Consider the following 19511-nt stretch of genomic DNA (forward strand, 5'->3'; position numbering starts at 1 on the left):
AAGTATTGCCTCTATGCCTGTCATGCTTGCATCATAACGTCCCAGATGGACATCCAAAAAACATCACTGAACATGATTCATGTACAAAAAACAATAAAAAATACAAACAGGTTCAAATTCAAAGCTAAATACATTTATTTTCTTCAAAAATCACACTTCTCATGCTCTATTCAGTTTAGAATATAGATAAATAAAACAGAGATTAATAAGGAATTGGATAAAGGGAATTGGTCAATCTTGTAGCACAACATTTGAACATATTGACCATTTGTCTTTGACATGTTTAAAAAAACACACAAATCTGCCACTTGTTCATTTGTTGTAAATCACACTATACGTAATGTGTAATATAAGACAAGTTTAATGGCAATCACAGACATACCACTTCAGTATACAAAACTGGACCCCAGCATGTCTCAAAACCTTTTTTTTTTTTTATGAATAGAGCCCTTATTTTTATGATTATTTTTGGGTGGTGTCCCAAAAATAGTATGACAGTTTAACTATCATGAGGGAGAATAGAAAAACCCCTACAATGACGTGACAGTGGCTGTCATGCAAACAAAAGTGTGTCAATAGTGTGTTAGCCAATCAAAGAGAAATGTTCATTTCACCCAACATCCACCCTAAACCAGAACACAAGCTACAGCTCAAACCTACTAAAGACGTTTAGAGCTGAATGACATGAGCTGAAAGATGAACAGTGACACTCACAAGAACCACATTTGTAGTTGGGCATCAACATGTACTTTTAAGTTCAAAATCAATGGACCTTATCGGAAAACACCCTTCCAGGTCACCTGACCAAATGTGAGGTAAGCCAGTATATAATGATTGGCTGAAAGGCAGCGGTGGCCACGGTAATATAGAGACGGAGTCTAGGCTTGGCACTTGCCCCAGCCCCCATGGAGTCAGAGGAGAGCGATGACAGGATTTTCATTTTCAGAGAACGGACCTGGGGTAGAGAAAATATACAAAATGTAGATACATTTTAAGGATGAAAAATGTATTTATAGCGATACACAACTGTTGCATTGGTTAGTACCTAAAACTTACTATGAAAAACATGAGGGCACATGAGGACCATGCCAGAGCGACAAAGTACCCATCACTGCCAAACAGTAGACCACACAGCACTGTGAAAATCATTCTGGAACACAGATAATTGAACAGGATGAGAAAGGTATTAAAGAATTCTCACAATGCCATCAATTTTATTTCTCACGAATAGGCTACATGAAAGACGGTCTTACAGCATTCATCTGGACTGATGTGATGGTTTCTTTTATTTCACCACGCAATGGAGTGTGGTTATAAAACTTGATACTACGAGACACTTTCAGAAAAGCGAGGGCATGACGGATGGCAACAACATTAACAGAGCCCTCACCCAACATATTTGTATCCACTGTAGGCGATGAGATCAAAGGTTGAGAGGTCAGTGTGTACAGTGAGAAGGTACAAACTCAGAAGCATAACCAGGACCTCAATAATGACCCACACTAGAGCTGTACTGGCACACATACCCAGCACCTCTGGGCTGAACCTGCCATGGAACACAAACGATCAGATATAAAGAAACAACAATGCAGGAATACAATTTTTCAAATGCACGTGAACCTTGATCAAATGCAGTGTTTGTTGAAAGCAGTTAAACAAACCTTTTTTGAATACCAAGGGCCATGCCAGCAAGTAGAATGTATGTGATGAAAGCCATAGCTGAAAGCAAAATACAGGAATAAAGGAAATAAAGGGAAACAAATACAGGAATAGTGCTGTCAACAAATTAATCAAGATTGAAAATGCTCATACAATGTTTCTGTCCAATTACAAATATATATAAAGTACAGTGCTTAAATACAAAACTCTTACTTGGTATGTAAAGGTCAGGGGCATTCACATCATGCCTTGGTGTGAGAGGAGTGTCTCTGTGGTAACGAACTTCCCAGTCCTATTAACATGACCACAATAACGCATTAGACAAAATAAAGTTACTGAACATAACACGCAGTAACAGAATGTTTAGAGATCAAAACTTTTCAAATCTTTGTTGTGATTCTTGACTAGATACAAATGCATCTGTACTTTTAAATCTGCAATGTCTTTTGTAGCAATGTTCACAACATGTGCTTGAAAGGAGATTTCGACAAAGATTATCTTGTTTGGAAGCTTAAACATGATATGTTTGGGGGAACATGAGACATGAGCAAGTGAATAACAAGACCTTTCTGTATAACCTTTACAGTGAAGTGATACAGTGTTGAAATCAGTGTATGAGAGTTCAGCTTTGATGGCATTATTACCTGATGTGTGTAAGGGAACATGAGGAGCATCAGTTTCTTCATGACGTATTTAGTATCCACAGCAAAGAAGTACTTTAGCTTGTTCACAGACATGAATCGGCTGATCTAAAAGGTAAACATTTTGAAATTAGGACTCTTCTCCTCGGACTACAGTTTTATCCTGAGTCATTGGCTATGTCTGTTGAATGTGCTGGTCTTAAATCCCTTGGACTTGAGAAGTAAGCAATCGGACAGAAACCCAACTCTACCTACTCAACCCACATGGCCATCTCCCATCAGAAATCAAAGCGGGCCCACTGTGGCACCAATTTCTCACCTCCTTGTTGACCATGTCTTTACCCTGGTTGGCAAGGGAGGAACCGTACATCATGGCAGCACTGGCCATTGGGTCAGCAAACAGGTCATTCACCCCAGCACCTCCAGCACCTCCAACTCCTGCAGCGGCTCCCATGTTGTACCCAGGAGTGTAATACGCCTGGCTGTTCATGTTTGGTGCCGGACCGCTGGTGTCTTCAAAGAGGAGAGGGTCCCCGGCAGGTGGAGCTGCTCGGGCTCTTGGCTTTGCTACAGTGTGGAAAGTAGTGGGTTACAACGTGGAGCTTCATTTTGGATACTTGTGAGAAAGAGTAGTCATCACTGTGTGACAGACTTTAATGATTACTTGATTAAACCCTTGTGCTGCCTTCGGGTCACATGACCAAAAGGTTCATAACGAACCATAGTTGTGTTTACCCAATTTTACCCAATACAAAAACAACTAAAAATAATTTTCTTTTAACCTTTGAAATGTGTGGGGTCTGAGACAGCCCGACGGTTAAAAGACAATGCTTCACTTTGTTTTTGTATGCGGTAAATTTGTCGCAATACGACGGTGGGTCACAATGACTGATGGGTCAGAATGACCCGAAGATAACACAAGGGTTAATCAGGCAAGTAAAAAATAAAAATAAACTCTGTTAACCCTTGTGCTGCCTTCGGGTCACATGACCCAAAGGTTCATAACGAACCATCGTTGTGTTTACCCAATTTTACCCAATACAAAAACAAATAAAAATAATTTTCTTTTAACCATCGCAATGTGGGGGGTCTGAGACAGCCCGACGGTTAAAAGAAAATGATTCACTTTGTTTTGGTATGCGGTAAAGTTGTCGCAATACGACGGTGGGTCACAATGACTGATGGGTCAGAATGACCCGAAGATAACACAAGGGTTAAGAAACCCCTGCCAAGAGGCAGGAGTTCAAATACCGTTATAAATACACATTTCAACATGTTACTGGGCAAGTGATTATGGCCTATAGGAAAGTGAATCATTTAAGTGATTTTGAAATAAATTATTTGGTAATCTTTTGGATGTGATATCATGCTCATCGTGATGCAGGTTAGGTGTTGCCAGGTGACATCTACTTTACATATACTGTGTATAGCTTGTGAATAGTACTATGACTTATCTGGCAAGATGTAAATGCAAACAGACAACGATGCCACTTACTTGCTCTGTACCCATGATGTGGCAGGTCCATTGTAAACAAGATCTGGAGACAAAATGTATGTTTTCGTAGCAGGAAACAGCCGTGTAATACAATAACAAATCCAAACGATAGTACTAACTTACTCGATGAGTTGTCAAACGGTAAACAGGGAGGTGGTAGCTAACTCGATGCAACAAACTAGTACTATCTATATATTTTAATACACTGCATAGCTGGCAGTGTCCATAACAGTGATAGCAACTGGCTAGCCAACTATTCGAACGTACGTACGCTTACTACTAGCTGGCTGGCTAACGTTGGCCCATTTCTATTCTATACAAAAACAAACTGATATTTCCATAATGAAAAGAGATCCTTCTAAAATACCATGGCTATTTAATAATGGAAATAACCACACTAGATTGTCTGCAGGGTATAAAAAGGAAAGAAACTTGAACATACCTGTGAACGACAGTGCCTCCAAAAAACCCTCCTCCTTGGTGGTTATTGGTTGACTCATCCGTGCCTGCGTGGCATCGTTGTGGAAGGTCCAACTCTGATTGGTCCAGCTAAAGACATGGAGTGTACATTGATTGGTTTACTACAACATCAATCACAAAGTTCTCATGACGTTTTCCTCGTTTGACTGCAAGTTTTTGATTGCATGACAGTACGTATTGTTATGCCCTTTTGTTGATATTTATTCTGTATAAGCAAAGGCACTTATTTGTATGGCATTGTGTAGAGGTCACAATGCCATACTTCATACTAGTTCATTATTAATAAAATGTTGGTATATATATTCTACCCAATTGTCCTTTGCATATTTATTTGTTTAATTCTTGATATACTAATATTTAAATTAACACAAAGTGGAGAATGTATGAACCCGAATAGCTGTTTACTGGTCAGTGTGTACAGTGAAAACTTGGTGTAGGCTACTTTATGTGTCTGAAATGTATTTTCCCCATGGTTAATTTCCTTTGGTAGATAATACTTTGTGTGTGTGTGTGCGTCTACGTGTGTGCGTGTGTGTGTTTTCATAACGTTTTTAGGCCACTAGGTGTGAAGAGAATAAAAGTGAAAGAGCAGCAAGCCACATGTTGAGGCATGTCACTGAGAGCACGAAAGGGTGTGTCATCAGCATTACAGAGGCATTGAGCCATGTTAACCTTTTCCCTATTTTCTCTCTTAACCGATATGGTTTACTATAGAGGGAAAAATGTGCCGGTACACGTGTCTTTGTGTTCAAGAAGCGGAAAAAAATGAGAAATGAAATTGAAAGGAAGGAAACGGTAGTAGCCTAATCAGGCCCCTCACTGCCTCACTTTTTTTAACCATATATTTTAACACAAAAGGAGGGGGAAAACTTCTAAAATGGCACCCCCTCCACGAGGCTGGCTACGGTCCTGCTAATGACTTCATGAGCAACATGACAAAAATGTAAACCTGAGAGAAAGTGTTTCATTGCTTGGGCATAATATGCCTCATCCTGCTGCTGGTGCTGATAGCATTGATTGGGGCTGACAGAGGGAACAGAACATAATGTCAAATATGATGCATATTGACAATCTTTTGAAGAGGCTAAAGTGGGTATACCTAGAATGGGTAGTTTTCACTTGTCATGAAAAGTAATCTTGGAACACTTGAAAAAAAAACATACTGTTTTTACCATAGGCTTAAATTATGAAATTTATGACATCCGTATGGGTGAGGCTATTTTTTCACCGCTATGAGTCAATTTAGAGTCCATGTCGAGAACAGTAAGTCATCACATTGCAAAGACAGAACCTGCAGCTGTTCAGTGACATACATATCAGACAATGATACCTCCCTATTGTGAAGTTTGGCAAGCACTGACAAAAGCATTTTAATGCAGGCTGCTTCGTTGGCCTGTTGTATAAAAATGAAACTTAAATGAAAATGGATAGTGAAACAAGTCAGTATACCTGTGCCATTACGCTGACTCATATCACCTCCGTCCGCGGGCCTGAGAAAGTAAAAGTTCATGGAACAGCCACTAGTTGCAGTGCCTGAGAAACATTCTAGCCAATATGCCTCTATAGGTTTCTGTTGAACGCTTCCTTGGGTTTTCACACATTTTCAGATGAAACGTTATACATCTTCAGGTAATAGTAGCCTGATACCTGGAATCCCGAAGGCGCTTAAAGGAAACTCCCCAAATATGGTCATATACGTCATCGGCGCGTGTCCAAAGAGCCGACAACACTATTTCCCGTAACTCAAGGGGCGTGGAAAACTATAGTATCGGTGTGTGAATGTTTATAATTTCATGAACATTCAATACATATCACTTCATTTGGACTCGTGGACACCTTTTAGCGTTATAACAAATTCGTCAGTTGAAATCGTGTACATCTTTAGAAGAGGATTCTCAAAACTCGCTTATCTCCCCCCATAGGCTACATCTGGTTGGATTGAGAAGACTTCCCGCAATAAGCCAGCATTTGAAATAGCCTAGTTGACGAAAGGTTTTACTGACAATTTCTTCTGGAACCTTCTGGAGGACATTTCATTTTCTATTTTCCAGGATTACTATTACAATACTGAAATAACTAAATTAGACAACATGTACAGAAACTTTGGGAACTTAGGCAGAGGCAACCCGCCGTACTCAAACAGCAACTCTGGATCGACCCCATCATCACTAGTCACCAGCACCAGCACCACTCAGGAACAGGTATGATTTAGAATGGATTCCTGGTTAAAAAATGATTTAAGAATGTTTAAAATCATGTTGTGAACTGTTGCTGATTTCAATTCTAACGTTTAATCGACATACCCATAGGCCTCATAATGATCTGATACAGTAGGATAGTGCCTACTATGATCACCATAAGATGGCCATAATAAAATGAATTGCCAGTATCTTATAAAATAAGAAAAATCTGATTCAGTTTGATAGTTGCCCAGCCTTACCTTTCTTTGAATGGTTGTTTTAATAATGTTACCAGTATAGTGTAGCTCTATTCTTGTATATAAATGTACAATAATAGTCTAATTGTCTATCTACTTAAAAAAAAAATGTTTTCTATATATCTTTGCCCTTATAGAAGTACTCTATGGCAGGTATCAGTCAGTTTGTCCCGAGCCTGAATGCCATCACTTCAAACCAAGAACTCCAGTGGATGGTGCAGCCCTCACTTGGACCTCCACCTGGTCCCTCAAGTTCTCCACGACTCCCCTACTCATCACATTCAGGGCTCAGAGCACTGAACCCATCACTACATTTTCGACCAGGTGTCATAAGAGCTGCTGCCAGTTCCGGAGGGTCAACAAGACGCAGGAACGATGAACATGTAAGAATAACACCCAATGATGAACATGGGGATCTCTACCCAGTCCACTTGAAATGTTGCAAAATATTTAAGGAAAATTGAAATAGTTTATTACCAAATAAAGGGACTGAACAGTATGTCCAATCCCATGGGGATTGAGTATAGCTCACTGAGTGCAGCCACTGCGAATGAGGTGTAGAGACGGGCAGCTGAGTCAGTGTGTTTAAAAGTATGTGTAATATCCTGTTGTGTGTGTGTGAGAGCTGAAAGTCTGACATGGCTGTACAACTATCTTGTTCTGGAGTAGTGGGGCAGTAATGGGACAAGCCATGTGGTTGGAAGGCTGACAGTCTGGACTCTTGACAAATTGTTTTAGATGTGAGCAAACCCAGTTCCACTCAGTTTGTTGATGCTTTTGAAATGCTTTCATAACTTTTGAGGCTGTTTAGTAAATTTTTAGAATAAGGACTAAATAGCTACCAAGGACCCAATTAGCAAAGTGCCCTGAAATTTTATGTGACAGGAAGTCGGCTCTCATGTGACTCACCGGGGCAAGTCATGTGACTCATACCTGAGTCATGACAAGGGTCTGAGTGAGTCATCATCATACAAGGGCGGGGGATATGGAATGAATTGAAACACGACATTGAGCAAAATGTTGGATGCAATCTGAGGAAGGGCGTATCAAAATGATAAAGTCTCAGACATTACAAAACTGTAATGGTCTCTGTGGTTATGTGATGACTACATACATACACCAGGGGGGGATATTTCACAAATGTATTGTACTTGAAAGTACAGTCATTTCCTACCCAACAGCTGCTGTCTTCCACTGAAGAAGCTGTTCAATACCACAGAGGCCTGTTCAAGGGAGCGATATCCTCAGACTGATAGAGGGCACTATAATTGTCATGATAATTGTAATGTTACACACACTGTTCTTTAGCCAGTTACTTTCTAGAGTTTTAAATTGTTGTGCTTAATTTGTTCTTTTCCTCTCACAGCTATCCCCTGAGGAGTTAGAGAGACGCAAAATACGGAGGGAACGCAACAAACAGGCAGCTGCCAAGTGTCGAAATCGTCGTCGTGAGCTGACAGACACACTGCAAACCGTGAGTTAAATTTCACCTGATATAGAGACACAAACATTCAACTTTAATGTTTAAATGTTAAAGTCAAGTTATTTCTGTCTCTCACTTGTTTTTTCATTCTTCAATTAGGAGACCGACCAACTGGAGGGTGAAAAGTCACGTCTGCAGAAGGAGGTAGCTGAACTGCAAAAGGAGAAAGAAAAACTTGAGTTGGTCCTAGAAGCCCACCGCCCCATTTGCAAGGTCCAGGACTCGGACTCGGATTCTGATCCGAGTACAGAGCGACCGTCTTTAAAGGCCATCAAGATGGAACCTAGGGATTTAGAGCTACCTGGGCCCTCTGCTAAAAGTAAACCAAAGGAGAAGCCAAAACCCAAAATCTTGATTCCTTCCAAGCCCTTGACCAGTTCTGCCTTCTCTGCCCACACTGAACCTGAAACCCTCCACACCCCGATTCTGATCTCTACTCCATCTCTTACTCCTTTCACGGCTAGCCTGGTCTTTACCTACCCCTCTGGTTCTTTGGACACCAGCGCCTCAGTCTCATCCCAGTCTCTTCCTGCCCTCGCATCCTGTTCTCAACCTTCATCCCATAGGTCTCGAACCCCCCAACCCTGTAGTGTTGCCCATAGGCGCAGCAGCAGCAGTGGGGACCAGTCAGACCACTCCCTGAACTCCCCAACCATACTCACACTGTGATTCCTGGTGCTGAAGACCACAGTGACAACAATGATGATGACAACTCTTCCAACTGTGATAATGGTGAAGATACAAGCTAAATGCATCTGATTGATTTCATTTGCTCACAGTTCTTCCACACAGAAATTCCACTAAAACACATTATAACATTTTTGCATATGCAATTGTGGTGTTACACTATTTTATGGCATTAACAATACTCGTAATCTTTGACTTTTATACTTATTTATCAAACCTGAAGAAATCTAGTATGCAATTTTATTGTACATTTGATTTCTGGACAGTCATAACATGGAGTATTCAATGGAATTATTGGAGTGCAATTATGAGACTTCAAGTGCTCTGAAAATTCTCTGTTTGTTAATGTTAAGCTGTATTAATATCTATGTCTTTCTGTAGCAACCTTTTATTTTGATATTATTGTTCAAAAAGTGTTTTGTGGCTACACAGTAATACATTTCAACTCCTTTGGTTACAACAGAAGTGGAATAAGGGCTAACTCATTATTTAATTACTTGTTAACTGTTATCATATGGTTATTGCTATAATGCAATGCTTTTGTCCCACATTGTTATTTAAGCAAGACTAGGTTATTGATGAATTGAAAGACATCTAAGGCTGGACCATAGGAGTAAAGATATATTCTATAAAAATGTATTTATTGTTGAGAGTATAGTATATTTTGATTATTTGTGTAAGTGGGTTTAGTTGGCAGTGCCTTGGTTTTGATGTGATTATTCAAAACTGTGCTATAACTCAGAAACAATAAACTTTACTTAAGTTAAAATGTAACAGTATTGAATGTCATGACTATTGTCTGCTGAGGCTACTTCCCTAACAAAGACATACCCCTTTGAAATATTATTATAAGATTGTAAAGGACCCCAGGCTATAAGTTCTAAAAAGTAGTCTCTCCATTGTGGGTCATGTTTCCTGCTGACTCTATAGTCCTAGGGGGTGAAAGGTGCCTGGGAAGGAAGGGAGGGCAAGCTCTCTTCCTTTAAGAAGGTTAAAGTCGGTCACTGATTATTTTGTCTAATAACTACAAACAAATAAATACAACTCATGATCTGGTTAATGTGAACTGAGTAAAGGGGATATTCAAGAAACATTTGACCGATGAATGAGGGTGGTAGTGTCTATGCTCTGTTACGTCATTGTTCTAAGTAGCAACAGTTGACAAAGACAAAACATGAAGTACTACATAGGAAAGTTCAGAACAAATGGCTGCTAAAGAACAATTTAATAATCTGGCCATGGGCCTAACACCAGAACAAAGTGTTCTCTGCTGCTGCACTTATTGAAAATAGAGCACTCCCTTCACACAGAGTGAAGGGACCCAGAGTGTGTATAATGGGAAGAGAAAAGGAGAGAGATACTTCTGTGCTCCCTTAAGGACCCCAGTATATCATGAAGTGGATGAAAGCATTACTGTCCACTCCAGGGATCCAAAAATAAAACTGATGACCCTCCACAACATCAGGCTGCATGACGTGGACTGAAACATCAATCAACAGCAGTCTTGGGACAAATAGGTCAAAACAAACACGCTGAGAGATTAATCAATTCTGCATGTATAGTGTTGTGTACATGTACCTGTTTCAGCAAATGGAGCCACACAATGAAAGATCAAAACGCCATTGAGTGTCACAGCCAGTGTATTTAAAGCTCTTCAATGCACTACGAGCATAGCCCACCAATAACAACCAACTACAAAAGCAAATCTTATCCAATCCATGAGCATGTTCTATATGTTTCAAACGGAAATATGTATTTGTAAATAAAGTTACTATTGATAGATCAAAGCAATGAAATCCAAGGATAGGTTTGTTTCACAGAATTAACACAAAACATAATCTATATTGGGTTCCTGACTATTTGAAACTTGAAAAGTAAACTACTACCTGCAATAATTATAAACAACAATAATCATATATTGAGAACAAAATCAAATGTGACTTTATCAGATACTTTTTAGCGTACTGTATAAATCCGTCCTCATGTAAAACCCAGTCTAGCACTTCCAGTTTATTACAAAAGTGGCTGGTAGAGAGATCAGCCATGTGCACTTCAACTCTAAGTGAGGTCCAGGGGATGGTGACATTGGTGCAGGTGCAAAACACAAACCAGTGTGGGACTGTGCCCACCACAATGTTTAGTGTGTATAATATAGTTCAGTTTAGAGCTTGCGCAATGCCTTTGTAAACCTGAAGGGCATCAAAGTAAGATTTGATCATATACAAAATACACATTGTTAGTTTGTGACATCATGCACACATGGCACTCAAATCCTGACCTGAGGGACAGAATGCATGAATTACATAGATAGTGGGTCGAAAAATAATAATAATAATAATTTATCAAAGCTTTTTCAAATCACAACTTAGCCTTTTCAGTGCTTTTGTATGTACAGTAGACTATATGGCTCAAATCTGGATTGAAATATGAATCATAAAGGATCCATGGTAGCTTAGTCCAGTGCAATACAAAAACTCTACTCCAAGTGTAGTCCAGTGTATGGAATAAAATCTGAACCCCACTTTATCACCTCCTTCCAACCCTTTACACATATCAAAAAGAGAAAACAAAGTTCCTAAATACTTGTTACAAAACAACATAAACTTAATAAAATGATACATGATCCTCCTGTGTTGCCTGGCCAGTCTTGTAGTCTCTGTAAGCCAATTCCTGTGTGCAGGAATTTGGTGATATTATTTAATTTAAATTTGTGGCCCTTTTTCTCAAGTAGTCTTTTAGTTCAATGGCAGACAAACCTGAGTGCCATTCTGTAAAATGTCTTATCTAATCGTTTTCAAAATTATTGTTTGAACAAAATATCTATTTTCCTCTTTGTCTCAGACAATTTCTTCGTCCGATATATCATATCTTCAGTCATCAGGTGAACACACCAGGTGAAGTTGATCGGGACTACCAACGCTGCCTGTGCTCGAACTCCCATCACCAAGGTCCCGGGCCACCATACATGGCAGGTTGAGCTCTGTGGAACCACCAGGACTGGAGTCGCTTCTGCTGACACATTCTTCCTCCAGAACCAAACACAGTTCCTTCAGGTCCAAATTTTCCTTCACCAAACCGTCTTGCATTCGTTCCAAGTCGGCAAGTTTTTTCAAGTATCCTCCCAAGTCTTCGCGCATCACTTTTGCGGCGTGGTGACCAAACAATTGCCATTCTCTGGCAAGCTTTTTCACTTTGAGTCGGTCATCGTCAAGAAAACAGCAAAGATCACGTAATTCTGTATTTTCTTCTTGTAAACGCTGGTTTATGGTTTTCAGCTCTCTGATCTCAAGTAGATGTCCCTGTAATTGCTTGTTAACTTCTTTTATCAGCCTTCCGCGCTGAATAAGAGCAGATATCTTTTCGGACTCTTCTTTACGCAGTCGACTCACCAATTCTTCCTTAGTGCTGCTGAGTAAGTCCTCGTCAGACATCTTTGACAACTCTCTATTGTAAATTTCACTGTCGCTGCCCATTTTATAATTGAAAGTAAATCAGTGACCCGAGGAAATGTGTCTATCTTCCCCAATTATTAGGGGAGAAACTTCAGCAACTTCTAGCCTATAGCCTAGCTGTAACATGAAAAGTGTTCCTACATCTGTGAACAGTCTGCTTTCTTGGTTGGGTTTCTTTCATTTGCTTCTCTTCCAGTATCGATACTATTGTAGGCTAATGGTCAGTGGCAAATATTTGAGAATATATGAAACAACAAGCACCTACTGTAGCTCATGTGTATTTCAATGTGCTATAAAATTCCCTGAACAAGATGGCTGAGAAAAAAGAAAAATTGTCAGTAGGCTACCCAATAAATGTCAATCCATTAATCACACATCACGGTTTCAGAGGCCTATATGGTAGTGGGCTATGCGATACACAGAGATATGTTATTGCTTAAGGCCTAATCCTTTATCGGACAACCTTGCAAATGTGATAATTTTGTTTTCACGTCCTCTTATCAAAAATGACGCGCTAAACAGCTGCTTCGTGTAGTCGGTCTATCCAGTTAGGTTAATGGTATTTCCAGCATTTGGAGATGCTGTATGTGGCAGAACATCCAGTTTGTAGTCTATTTGAGGCGAGGCGCATTCAGAAATCCAGGGCAAAGAATATCCCTATGAGGATCTTGCGTAAAATGACAGAAATTGTGCAGACCGATCTCTGCTCATCCTCTGATCCACTGGTGAACGACAACAATGTCCGCCTTCTTCCACTACCACTTATCCTGAGGATATCGCCTCTTCGGTTTCTCCGCGGTTGAAAATGTGTCGGCTAGATGCCCATTTCAAGATGCAGAACGAGGTTGTTATGATTCTTCGTTCCGATGCAAAGAATAAAAAAATATATATTTTGGCCTATTCTATTAACAACACAAATAGGCCGAGATTTTTAACATTGCACATATGAAATCAATGTAGGCTAAAGCACTTTTGGCTGGAGATACGCGGTTGGACAGTGAAGGTCAAAATATTCACTGTCACTAGACATCACAGTTTCTGCCTAAACGCAACACACAACTCCTGCGAACATACAAAAATGCCTGATGGAGGTTGTAGGAGGGGTAGGCTATGTCCTCTCCCCGCTCACCCTCCCCTTTCTTCCTTACCGTAAAACACTCCCGTGGAATGACATTACATTCCTCCAAGAGTGTTAATTTTCATTAAATTTGCCACGCTGTATTTTGATATCCGGAATAATATTTAACAAAATATAGTACACACATATTAGGCATATATACTGTATAATAGCCTACATCTACATTTTCATAATATAATTGTATTCTTTTTACTTCCACCTTTTATCATCCAATCATCTCTACCCATTTTCCATTGAATATGCATCATAGTTCCAGTAGTCATATAGAGAGACAGATAGAGAAAGAGTTGGAGACATAATTTCTACTGCTCAATGTTGCTTGGTGATCATCTAGGACCTCTACACAATGTTGAAGATCACATTTACAGTATGATTTTGAACACAAACGGAAAGTGTGACTATGTGCTTTTCCATGCTAAGCTGAGGTATTCAGCCACATCCTTCCGCTCTCTACCCTTGCTCTATTGTTTCAGCGAGGCCATAACAATGCAGGGTGTTAGCCAGAACAAGAGGGGCTAGGGGATGGAACCAGGGCGCTGGGAGGTTAGGCCATTACAGGGATGAATCCCGGTGAGTTGGAGGAGGGTGGTTGGTTTCCAGTGAGAGGTGTAGAACAAAAAGACAGTTTACTCTGCAGTTTTAACCTTTTGTGATGATGGACGACACACAGAGAGATATAGCTGAAACTGTCTGGGAGGGGCAGGCAGAGGGATTTGTGGAGATTTATAGAGATTAATCTCCAGAGTAAAAAAGGAAAAGCAGACACACACCAACAAACATCCATACACAAAATACACACATGCAGGTATTTACCCACTGAATCACACAGATAGGCTGCTATCAATTCCCCAAAATAACAACCTACTCTTAATTGTGCTATTAAGCAAGGCACTTGATGCCTAAACTGTTTAGGGGTGAGCATCTCTATTTGTCTTGGAGTCCTGTCATACTGAAAACATATCAGAAGACAAATCATGCTATTGGATGAAGATAAAAAATAATAAACGTTGTTTAATATTTAATATGTATTTTTGAGTTCTAGTTCATATTCTTCTTGTGTGTGTGCCCTCATTGGTTTCCATGCGGAAAGGGTTTCCGGTTCCATTTCCTGTTCCATTTTCGAACCCGGAAGTGCAGCCCTTGTTGACGTTCCATGCAGTAGTATCCTGAAGTAGCACTAGAACCTTGTACTAGAGCTAAGCAAGCCAAATTGCTTTGTTTGCGGTGTTTAATGAGATGACAGTAGGAATTCAACTAAATGTCTGGTCTCACTGTTTCACGCTAGCTTCTAGTAGTGGTAGTTAACAGTACAGCTAACGACGAAAGCTTTTAAGCAGTACGCGAACCATGGATGATCTCAATTAACGTATTCGAAATTTAAGCAGTGACTACAGCTCAGCTATCTTTCTATTTGGAGTCACACATTTTAACAAAGGTAAGTGGTTTGCTGTCTCCTTCATGTGTTCACCAGAGGGCATTGTTGTGTACAAGTAAAATTATAAGGAGTAGGCTACAACACTTTACTGTTCCATTAACAAGAAGCAAAACGTAAACTTTGTGGCTAGGATACTTCATTTTCCTTTTGAATTCCCCTCAGATGTCAGTGGAGCTAGATGTGTTTGTGGGTAACACCACCATAATGGATGAGGAAGTCTATCAGCTTTGGCTTGATGGATACACAGGTTTGGATGGCATCCACCAATTTAGTGGAATAAAAATAATTGTGGTATATGAAAGACAGACAAATTGTAAGCTTAAAACACCATACCTGTCTAACAAGGAATTTGAATTTGACCCGTTTTCACTTTTGTCCATAATCAGTGAACGATGCTGTAAAGGTGCGAATGGAGGGAGGGGTATTGGAAGAGTGTGAGGCAAGTGCTGATGTTCTGCTAAGTGACACCATGGACCAGTACAGAACCTTCCAGATGTGTGAACGTCTGCTCTACAGTCCCTCTAAACTGGGCAATCAGCTGCTGTTCCAGATCCCACCCCATCGCCAGGCCATGCTCATAGAGAGGTGTGCTCCTGCTGATACTCTGCTGTCTGATATCCTTCCATCCTTTATCTCTGTGTTTGCTGTAGACTACCCTTCCTGTTACGGGGTCCATGTGCAAGCTCTTGACTTTTGAAGTTACTGCAGTATATATGCACTGTTATGTCTCACAATTCTGTCAAAATTCTAGGATTAACTTCACGGTTTTCCAGCAACCATTTCTGCTTTCAAGCGAAAGTTATGAATCGTCTTGGATATTTGATATTGGTATCGTTCCTAACCATCATAATCACAGAATGCTTGAAATCACAATCTATGTTTGTTCACCTCTTTGTCACTATGTAGATACTACACGTTTGATGGTGTGTTTGTGAGGGAGGTCCTGGGTAAGAAACTCTCCAAAGGAACCAAGAAAGACCTGGATGATGTCAGTGCTAAAACGGGAATCACACTGAAAAGCTGCAGAAGACAGGTGAGTTAAAATATGTACTCGAACAGCATAAAACTATCAATGTTATATAAATAGAGTATGACAATGCACAAAACATGTCAAACATTTTCTATTTCTTCTCTACTAGTTTGACAACTTCAAACGTGTTTTCAAAGTTGTGGAAGAGCTCAAGGGACCCCTGGTGGAGAACATTCGCCAGCATTTTCTTCTCTCAGATAAACTGGGCAGGTAAAAGATCTGTACAACACACCCAGGAAAGACACACTTACACATCACATGTGTTACATAAAAATACAAATAAATGTTTTGGGACATGTTAATCCTATCTTGTATACTTATTTAATTTAATATGTACCATTTGTCAATGTTATTCCTGTCTACTCTCTTTTTAGGGATTATGCCGCCATTGTCTTCTTTGCCAACAATCGTTTTGAAACGGGGAAGAGGAAGCTGCAGTATTTGACATTCCAGGACTTTGCCTTCTGTGCCGGGCAGCTCATCAACAAGTGGACGGTGGGAGCTGTAGGTGAGGTCACACCTCTTATGTGCTGACGGCCTGGATGAAGCCTTAGCCATGGACTGATTAGCCGGGATCAATTGATGATTCAGAACTATCTTAGGAGACTCCCAATTAAAACATCACAGCACCATAATGCCACTTGCAATACCAGTTCACATGATGTTTATTTTCTCAGATAACATGGTGGAAGATATGGATGTAGATCTGGATAAGGAATTCTTACAAGAGCTGAAGGAACTGAAGATTCTAATCACTGACAAGGATCTACTGGACCAACACAAAAGGTGTGAGAATCTGTAATGTCAGGATGGAGTCAGGTGGCTGAGCGGTTAGGGAATCGGGCTAGTAATCAGAAGGTTGCTGGTTTGATCCCCGGCTCTGCCAAATGACGTTGTGTCCTTGGGCAAGGCACTTCACCCTACTTGCCTCGGGGGGAATGTCCCTGTACTTACTGTAAGTCGCTCTGGATAAGAGCGTCTGCTAAATGACTAAATGTAAACATCCATTAAGGAACAATCCATCACATGCGTTCTCATATTCTGATTGTATGTGATGCTACAAATATGCATTGATATGGTTTGGTTACCAACATCCTCTTCCTCTTGATTCCCTTCCCTGCTGTTCTCAGCCTGGTGTGCACGGCTCTCCGGGGGAAGACTAAAGCTTTTAACGAGATGGAAGCCAACTTCAAGGTGAAAGAAAACAACCATAAGATTTTATAAGTCTGGACAGTCCTCACTAGACCACCTCGTTTTATGCCCCCATAGGGGGTGATATACAGCTGACCAGCTATAAATCTGACTTCTTCAAGGAAGTGTTAGGATTACGTTTTTTTATAGACAGTTTGTGTTTCCCCACCATAGTGAATATGTCTCTTCCTCATAGAATCTCTCTAGAGGCCTTGTCAACATCGCTGCCAAGTTAACCAACACAAAAGATGTCCGAGATTTCTTCATTGATCTTGTCGAAAAGGTGCCTGATGAATGAATCTATAATGTATATAAATATCCATCTATATATCATAGATATTACATTTAGGAAAGGCTTATCATCTCTCTCTTTCTCACTCTCAGTTCATTGAGCCTTGTCGGTCAGACAAATGGACATCAGCAGATACCAGGCTTTACCTCACTCACTACACCAACTCTGCCCACATACTGGACACATTCAAGTACGTATTTGGAGAATGTTTGACGTCCGGTCAGCCTCTGCAGAGAACACAGGCTGCAGCTTTCCAGTGAGAGAGTGCAGATACATCTTTCACTCCAGGCATTTCACGTCAAACACCCCTATTTGGCCAGTGGGTGTCACTATACCTCACTCTGATTTCGGAAACTATAGTTACCTTGTTTCTCTCACAGCCACTCAGGAATGTAGTTAACGGTTTACACAAGCCAGCACCGCGACACACTCAACAAAGACATATTCATCCAACCACCATATTAAAACATAGACCCCTTATTACCCTGAGTGGATAAAGATTGGTTGTTATTATGAAGCTGTTTGCACATGGCCCACAATTCATTACAACAGTAATTACACAGCCCACAATACTCCCTCACTCTTTCTCAATTGCTCCTCTGTTCCGTTTGTCTCTCGTTCTTTTGTTCTCCCAGACACCAGAGTGTGTGGGACAGATACATGGGAGTGATAAAAAGCTGCATCCTCAAGATGTACCACGACTGACCCCTGTCCGCTCCTCCACCTGGCGCCTTCTCTTCTTCCTACTGTCTTTGTTAAAATCGTTGTTCCAAGTGTTTTATTACTATTCCTACTATTATCTCTTACCCTCACGATACTTGCTGTGTCTTGTATAACACCATGAATTGTAAATAAAGCCAAATCATTTCCTATTGGTGGCCTCATTATCTAATTATAATTACTAACCAAGGGATAATTATACAAGGACATGGTGTAGTTAAGGTTTGGTAAAAGCCGTAGTGACAAATGTTTTGCGCATGGTTTGAATTTGCTTCAGACCTTGAGTCATTGTCATACATGTGTTCTACAACACTGAACCATATGGGTAAACAGAATATTGTATTTATGAGCAAATTAGAGTGAATTATGAATTGAGACCAAGCAGAGCGTTATTTGTGGTGTGTCTGTGTGTGGCCATGGGGGTTAGTGGGGGCAGTAAAGGGAGGGGGCACACAATTTGTCAAGCTCTTGGGGGTTGAGGAGTGATTGAGTGTGATTTCTTACCATAAAAGCCCCCCTGCAATGACAGCTGTCATTAGTGTCATCCCACAAATACAGACACATATTGCAATGATAAACATCAGTGTTCATTTGCTCATATCGGAGTTGTATTTGCCTGAGAAGCTATACTTACAATAAGGAAAACCTTGATACAAAGTAGATGTAAAAAGGGGTCTATGGTGTCTGTAGTGCAGCCTTAATATAAATGTAAAATGGAGTGTTAGTTAGCAGGTATTGGCCTGGTAATGGCTATAACAATTCCATGAAGTATGATGACGGTTGCACCAGGCTCTTTACTTCTACGTCTAAACAGGTCTGTCCGTGTTTCACCCAGAGACTGGCTCCAGTTTAAATATTTAAGTTAAATAAGCTAACTACTTCTCCAAGAGGACGCGTGTCTGTTCTCCCCTCTCGCTCCAATTTTTGTCCACATTCCACCAACTTCTCCTCCAAGCTATAAATATCCGGCCATGTCAGATTGGACGACAGCGAGGGAGAGTTAGTGGCTGTGGAAAAGAGAGAGGGAAAGATGGGGGAGGTAAGGATAGATAGATGGGGGGTAAATGGGTAAAGGGGGAGAGAGTTCGAAGCTGTGGGGGGTGATTTTAAATGAAACCAGGTGTGTTGTGTGACCATTGAGAGGGGGTAAAAAGAGGGTAGGAGGGGGTGTCTGGGGAATGTGTGTGAATCTATGCAAGTTGTTGTTCCGCCTGCGATTTGGACGGATCTGGAATTTGGGCCGCAGACCAGGAATTTGCATCCTGGGGGGTTAGTGTGGGGGGTTGGTGGGCGGGTGGAGGATGGCAGTGCAGGGGGCCAGAGGGGGGGTGGGGGTGGGAGTGGGCTGTCCCTCTCTCCTCTTTCTCCCTC

At 40.7% G+C, this 19511-nt stretch overlaps 4 protein-coding genes across 5 annotated transcripts; 2 read left to right on the forward strand and 2 right to left on the reverse strand.

Annotated features, from left to right (window-relative positions):
• Positions 1–111: 111 nt before the first annotated feature.
• yif1a (Yip1 interacting factor homolog A (S. cerevisiae)) lies at positions 112–5860 on the reverse strand. Of its 2 annotated transcripts, XM_062475772.1 has the most exons (10): positions 5725–5860; positions 4238–4344; positions 3796–3838; positions 2620–2867; positions 2304–2408; positions 1873–1951; positions 1662–1719; positions 1391–1546; positions 1057–1150; positions 112–955 (listed from the first exon to the last, which is right to left on the reverse strand). In XM_062475772.1, exons 3-10 carry the CDS (start codon positions 3824–3826, stop codon positions 797–799), a joined length of 930 nt encoding a protein of 309 aa, XP_062331756.1. In that variant the 5' UTR covers positions 3827–3838; positions 4238–4344; positions 5725–5860; the 3' UTR covers positions 112–796. The 2 variants fall into 2 exon arrangements, with proteins under 2 accessions (XP_062331756.1, XP_062331757.1); XM_062475773.1 differs by lacking the exons at positions 4238–4344; positions 5725–5860 and adding an exon at positions 3919–4168.
• A 213-nt stretch (positions 5861–6073) lies between these two features.
• Positions 6074–9656, forward strand: fosl1a (FOS like 1, AP-1 transcription factor subunit a). The gene is made up of 4 exons (XM_062475993.1): positions 6074–6476; positions 6850–7095; positions 8079–8186; positions 8295–9656. Exons 1-4 carry the CDS (start codon positions 6366–6368, stop codon positions 8862–8864), a joined length of 1035 nt encoding a protein of 344 aa, XP_062331977.1. The 5' UTR covers positions 6074–6365; the 3' UTR covers positions 8865–9656.
• Positions 9657–10100: 444 nt separating this feature from the next.
• ccdc85b (coiled-coil domain containing 85B) lies at positions 10101–13465 on the reverse strand. The gene has a single exon (XM_062475994.1). The coding sequence runs from the start codon at positions 12353–12355 to the stop codon at positions 11753–11755; it is 603 nt and encodes a 200-aa protein (XP_062331978.1). The 5' UTR covers positions 12356–13465; the 3' UTR covers positions 10101–11752.
• A 1124-nt stretch (positions 13466–14589) lies between these two features.
• fibpa (fibroblast growth factor (acidic) intracellular binding protein a) lies at positions 14590–18294 on the forward strand. The gene is made up of 11 exons (XM_062475992.1): positions 14590–14907; positions 15070–15154; positions 15294–15492; positions 15814–15940; positions 16047–16147; positions 16312–16445; positions 16615–16723; positions 17068–17131; positions 17325–17411; positions 17513–17610; positions 18056–18294. Exons 2-11 carry the CDS (start codon positions 15070–15072, stop codon positions 18123–18125), a joined length of 1074 nt encoding a protein of 357 aa, XP_062331976.1. The 5' UTR covers positions 14590–14907; the 3' UTR covers positions 18126–18294.
• The last annotated feature ends 1217 nt before the right edge of the window (positions 18295–19511 follow it).

Source organism: Osmerus eperlanus, chromosome 13 (assembly GCF_963692335.1).
Source record: "Osmerus eperlanus chromosome 13, fOsmEpe2.1, whole genome shotgun sequence".
Lineage (NCBI taxonomy): Eukaryota > Metazoa > Chordata > Actinopteri > Osmeriformes > Osmeridae > Osmerus > Osmerus eperlanus.

What these genes read in the sequence shown, in the direction of transcription:
- fibpa (XM_062475992.1), top strand. Translation starts at nt 15,070, where the DNA reads ATGTCAGTGGAGCTAGATGTGTTTGTGGGTAACACCACCATAATGGAT. An exon ending in GTGGACGGTGGGAGCTGTAG is followed by an intron (nt 16,446 to 16,614) that starts GTGAGGTCACAC and finishes TTATTTTCTCAG; the next exon opens with ATAACATGGTGGAAGATATG. An exon ending in CTACTGGACCAACACAAAAG is followed by an intron (nt 16,724 to 17,067) that starts GTGTGAGAATCT and finishes TGCTGTTCTCAG; the next exon opens with CCTGGTGTGCACGGCTCTCC.
- ccdc85b (XM_062475994.1), bottom strand. Translation starts at nt 12,355, where the DNA reads ATGGGCAGCGACAGTGAAATTTACAATAGAGAGTTGTCAAAGATGTCT.
- fosl1a (XM_062475993.1), top strand. Translation starts at nt 6,366, where the DNA reads ATGTACAGAAACTTTGGGAACTTAGGCAGAGGCAACCCGCCGTACTCA. An exon ending in GACGCAGGAACGATGAACAT is followed by an intron (nt 7,096 to 8,078) that starts GTAAGAATAACA and finishes TTCCTCTCACAG; the next exon opens with CTATCCCCTGAGGAGTTAGA. An exon ending in TGACAGACACACTGCAAACC is followed by an intron (nt 8,187 to 8,294) that starts GTGAGTTAAATT and finishes TTCTTCAATTAG; the next exon opens with GAGACCGACCAACTGGAGGG.
- yif1a (XM_062475772.1), bottom strand. Translation starts at nt 3,826, where the DNA reads ATGGACCTGCCACATCATGGGTACAGAGCAA. An exon ending in AAGACATGGTCAACAAGGAG is followed by an intron (nt 2,409 to 2,619) that starts GTGAGAAATTGG and finishes TTTACCTTTTAG; the next exon opens with ATCAGCCGATTCATGTCTGT. An exon ending in GCCCTTGGTATTCAAAAAAG is followed by an intron (nt 1,547 to 1,661) that starts GTTTGTTTAACT and finishes GTTCCATGGCAG; the next exon opens with GTTCAGCCCAGAGGTGCTGG.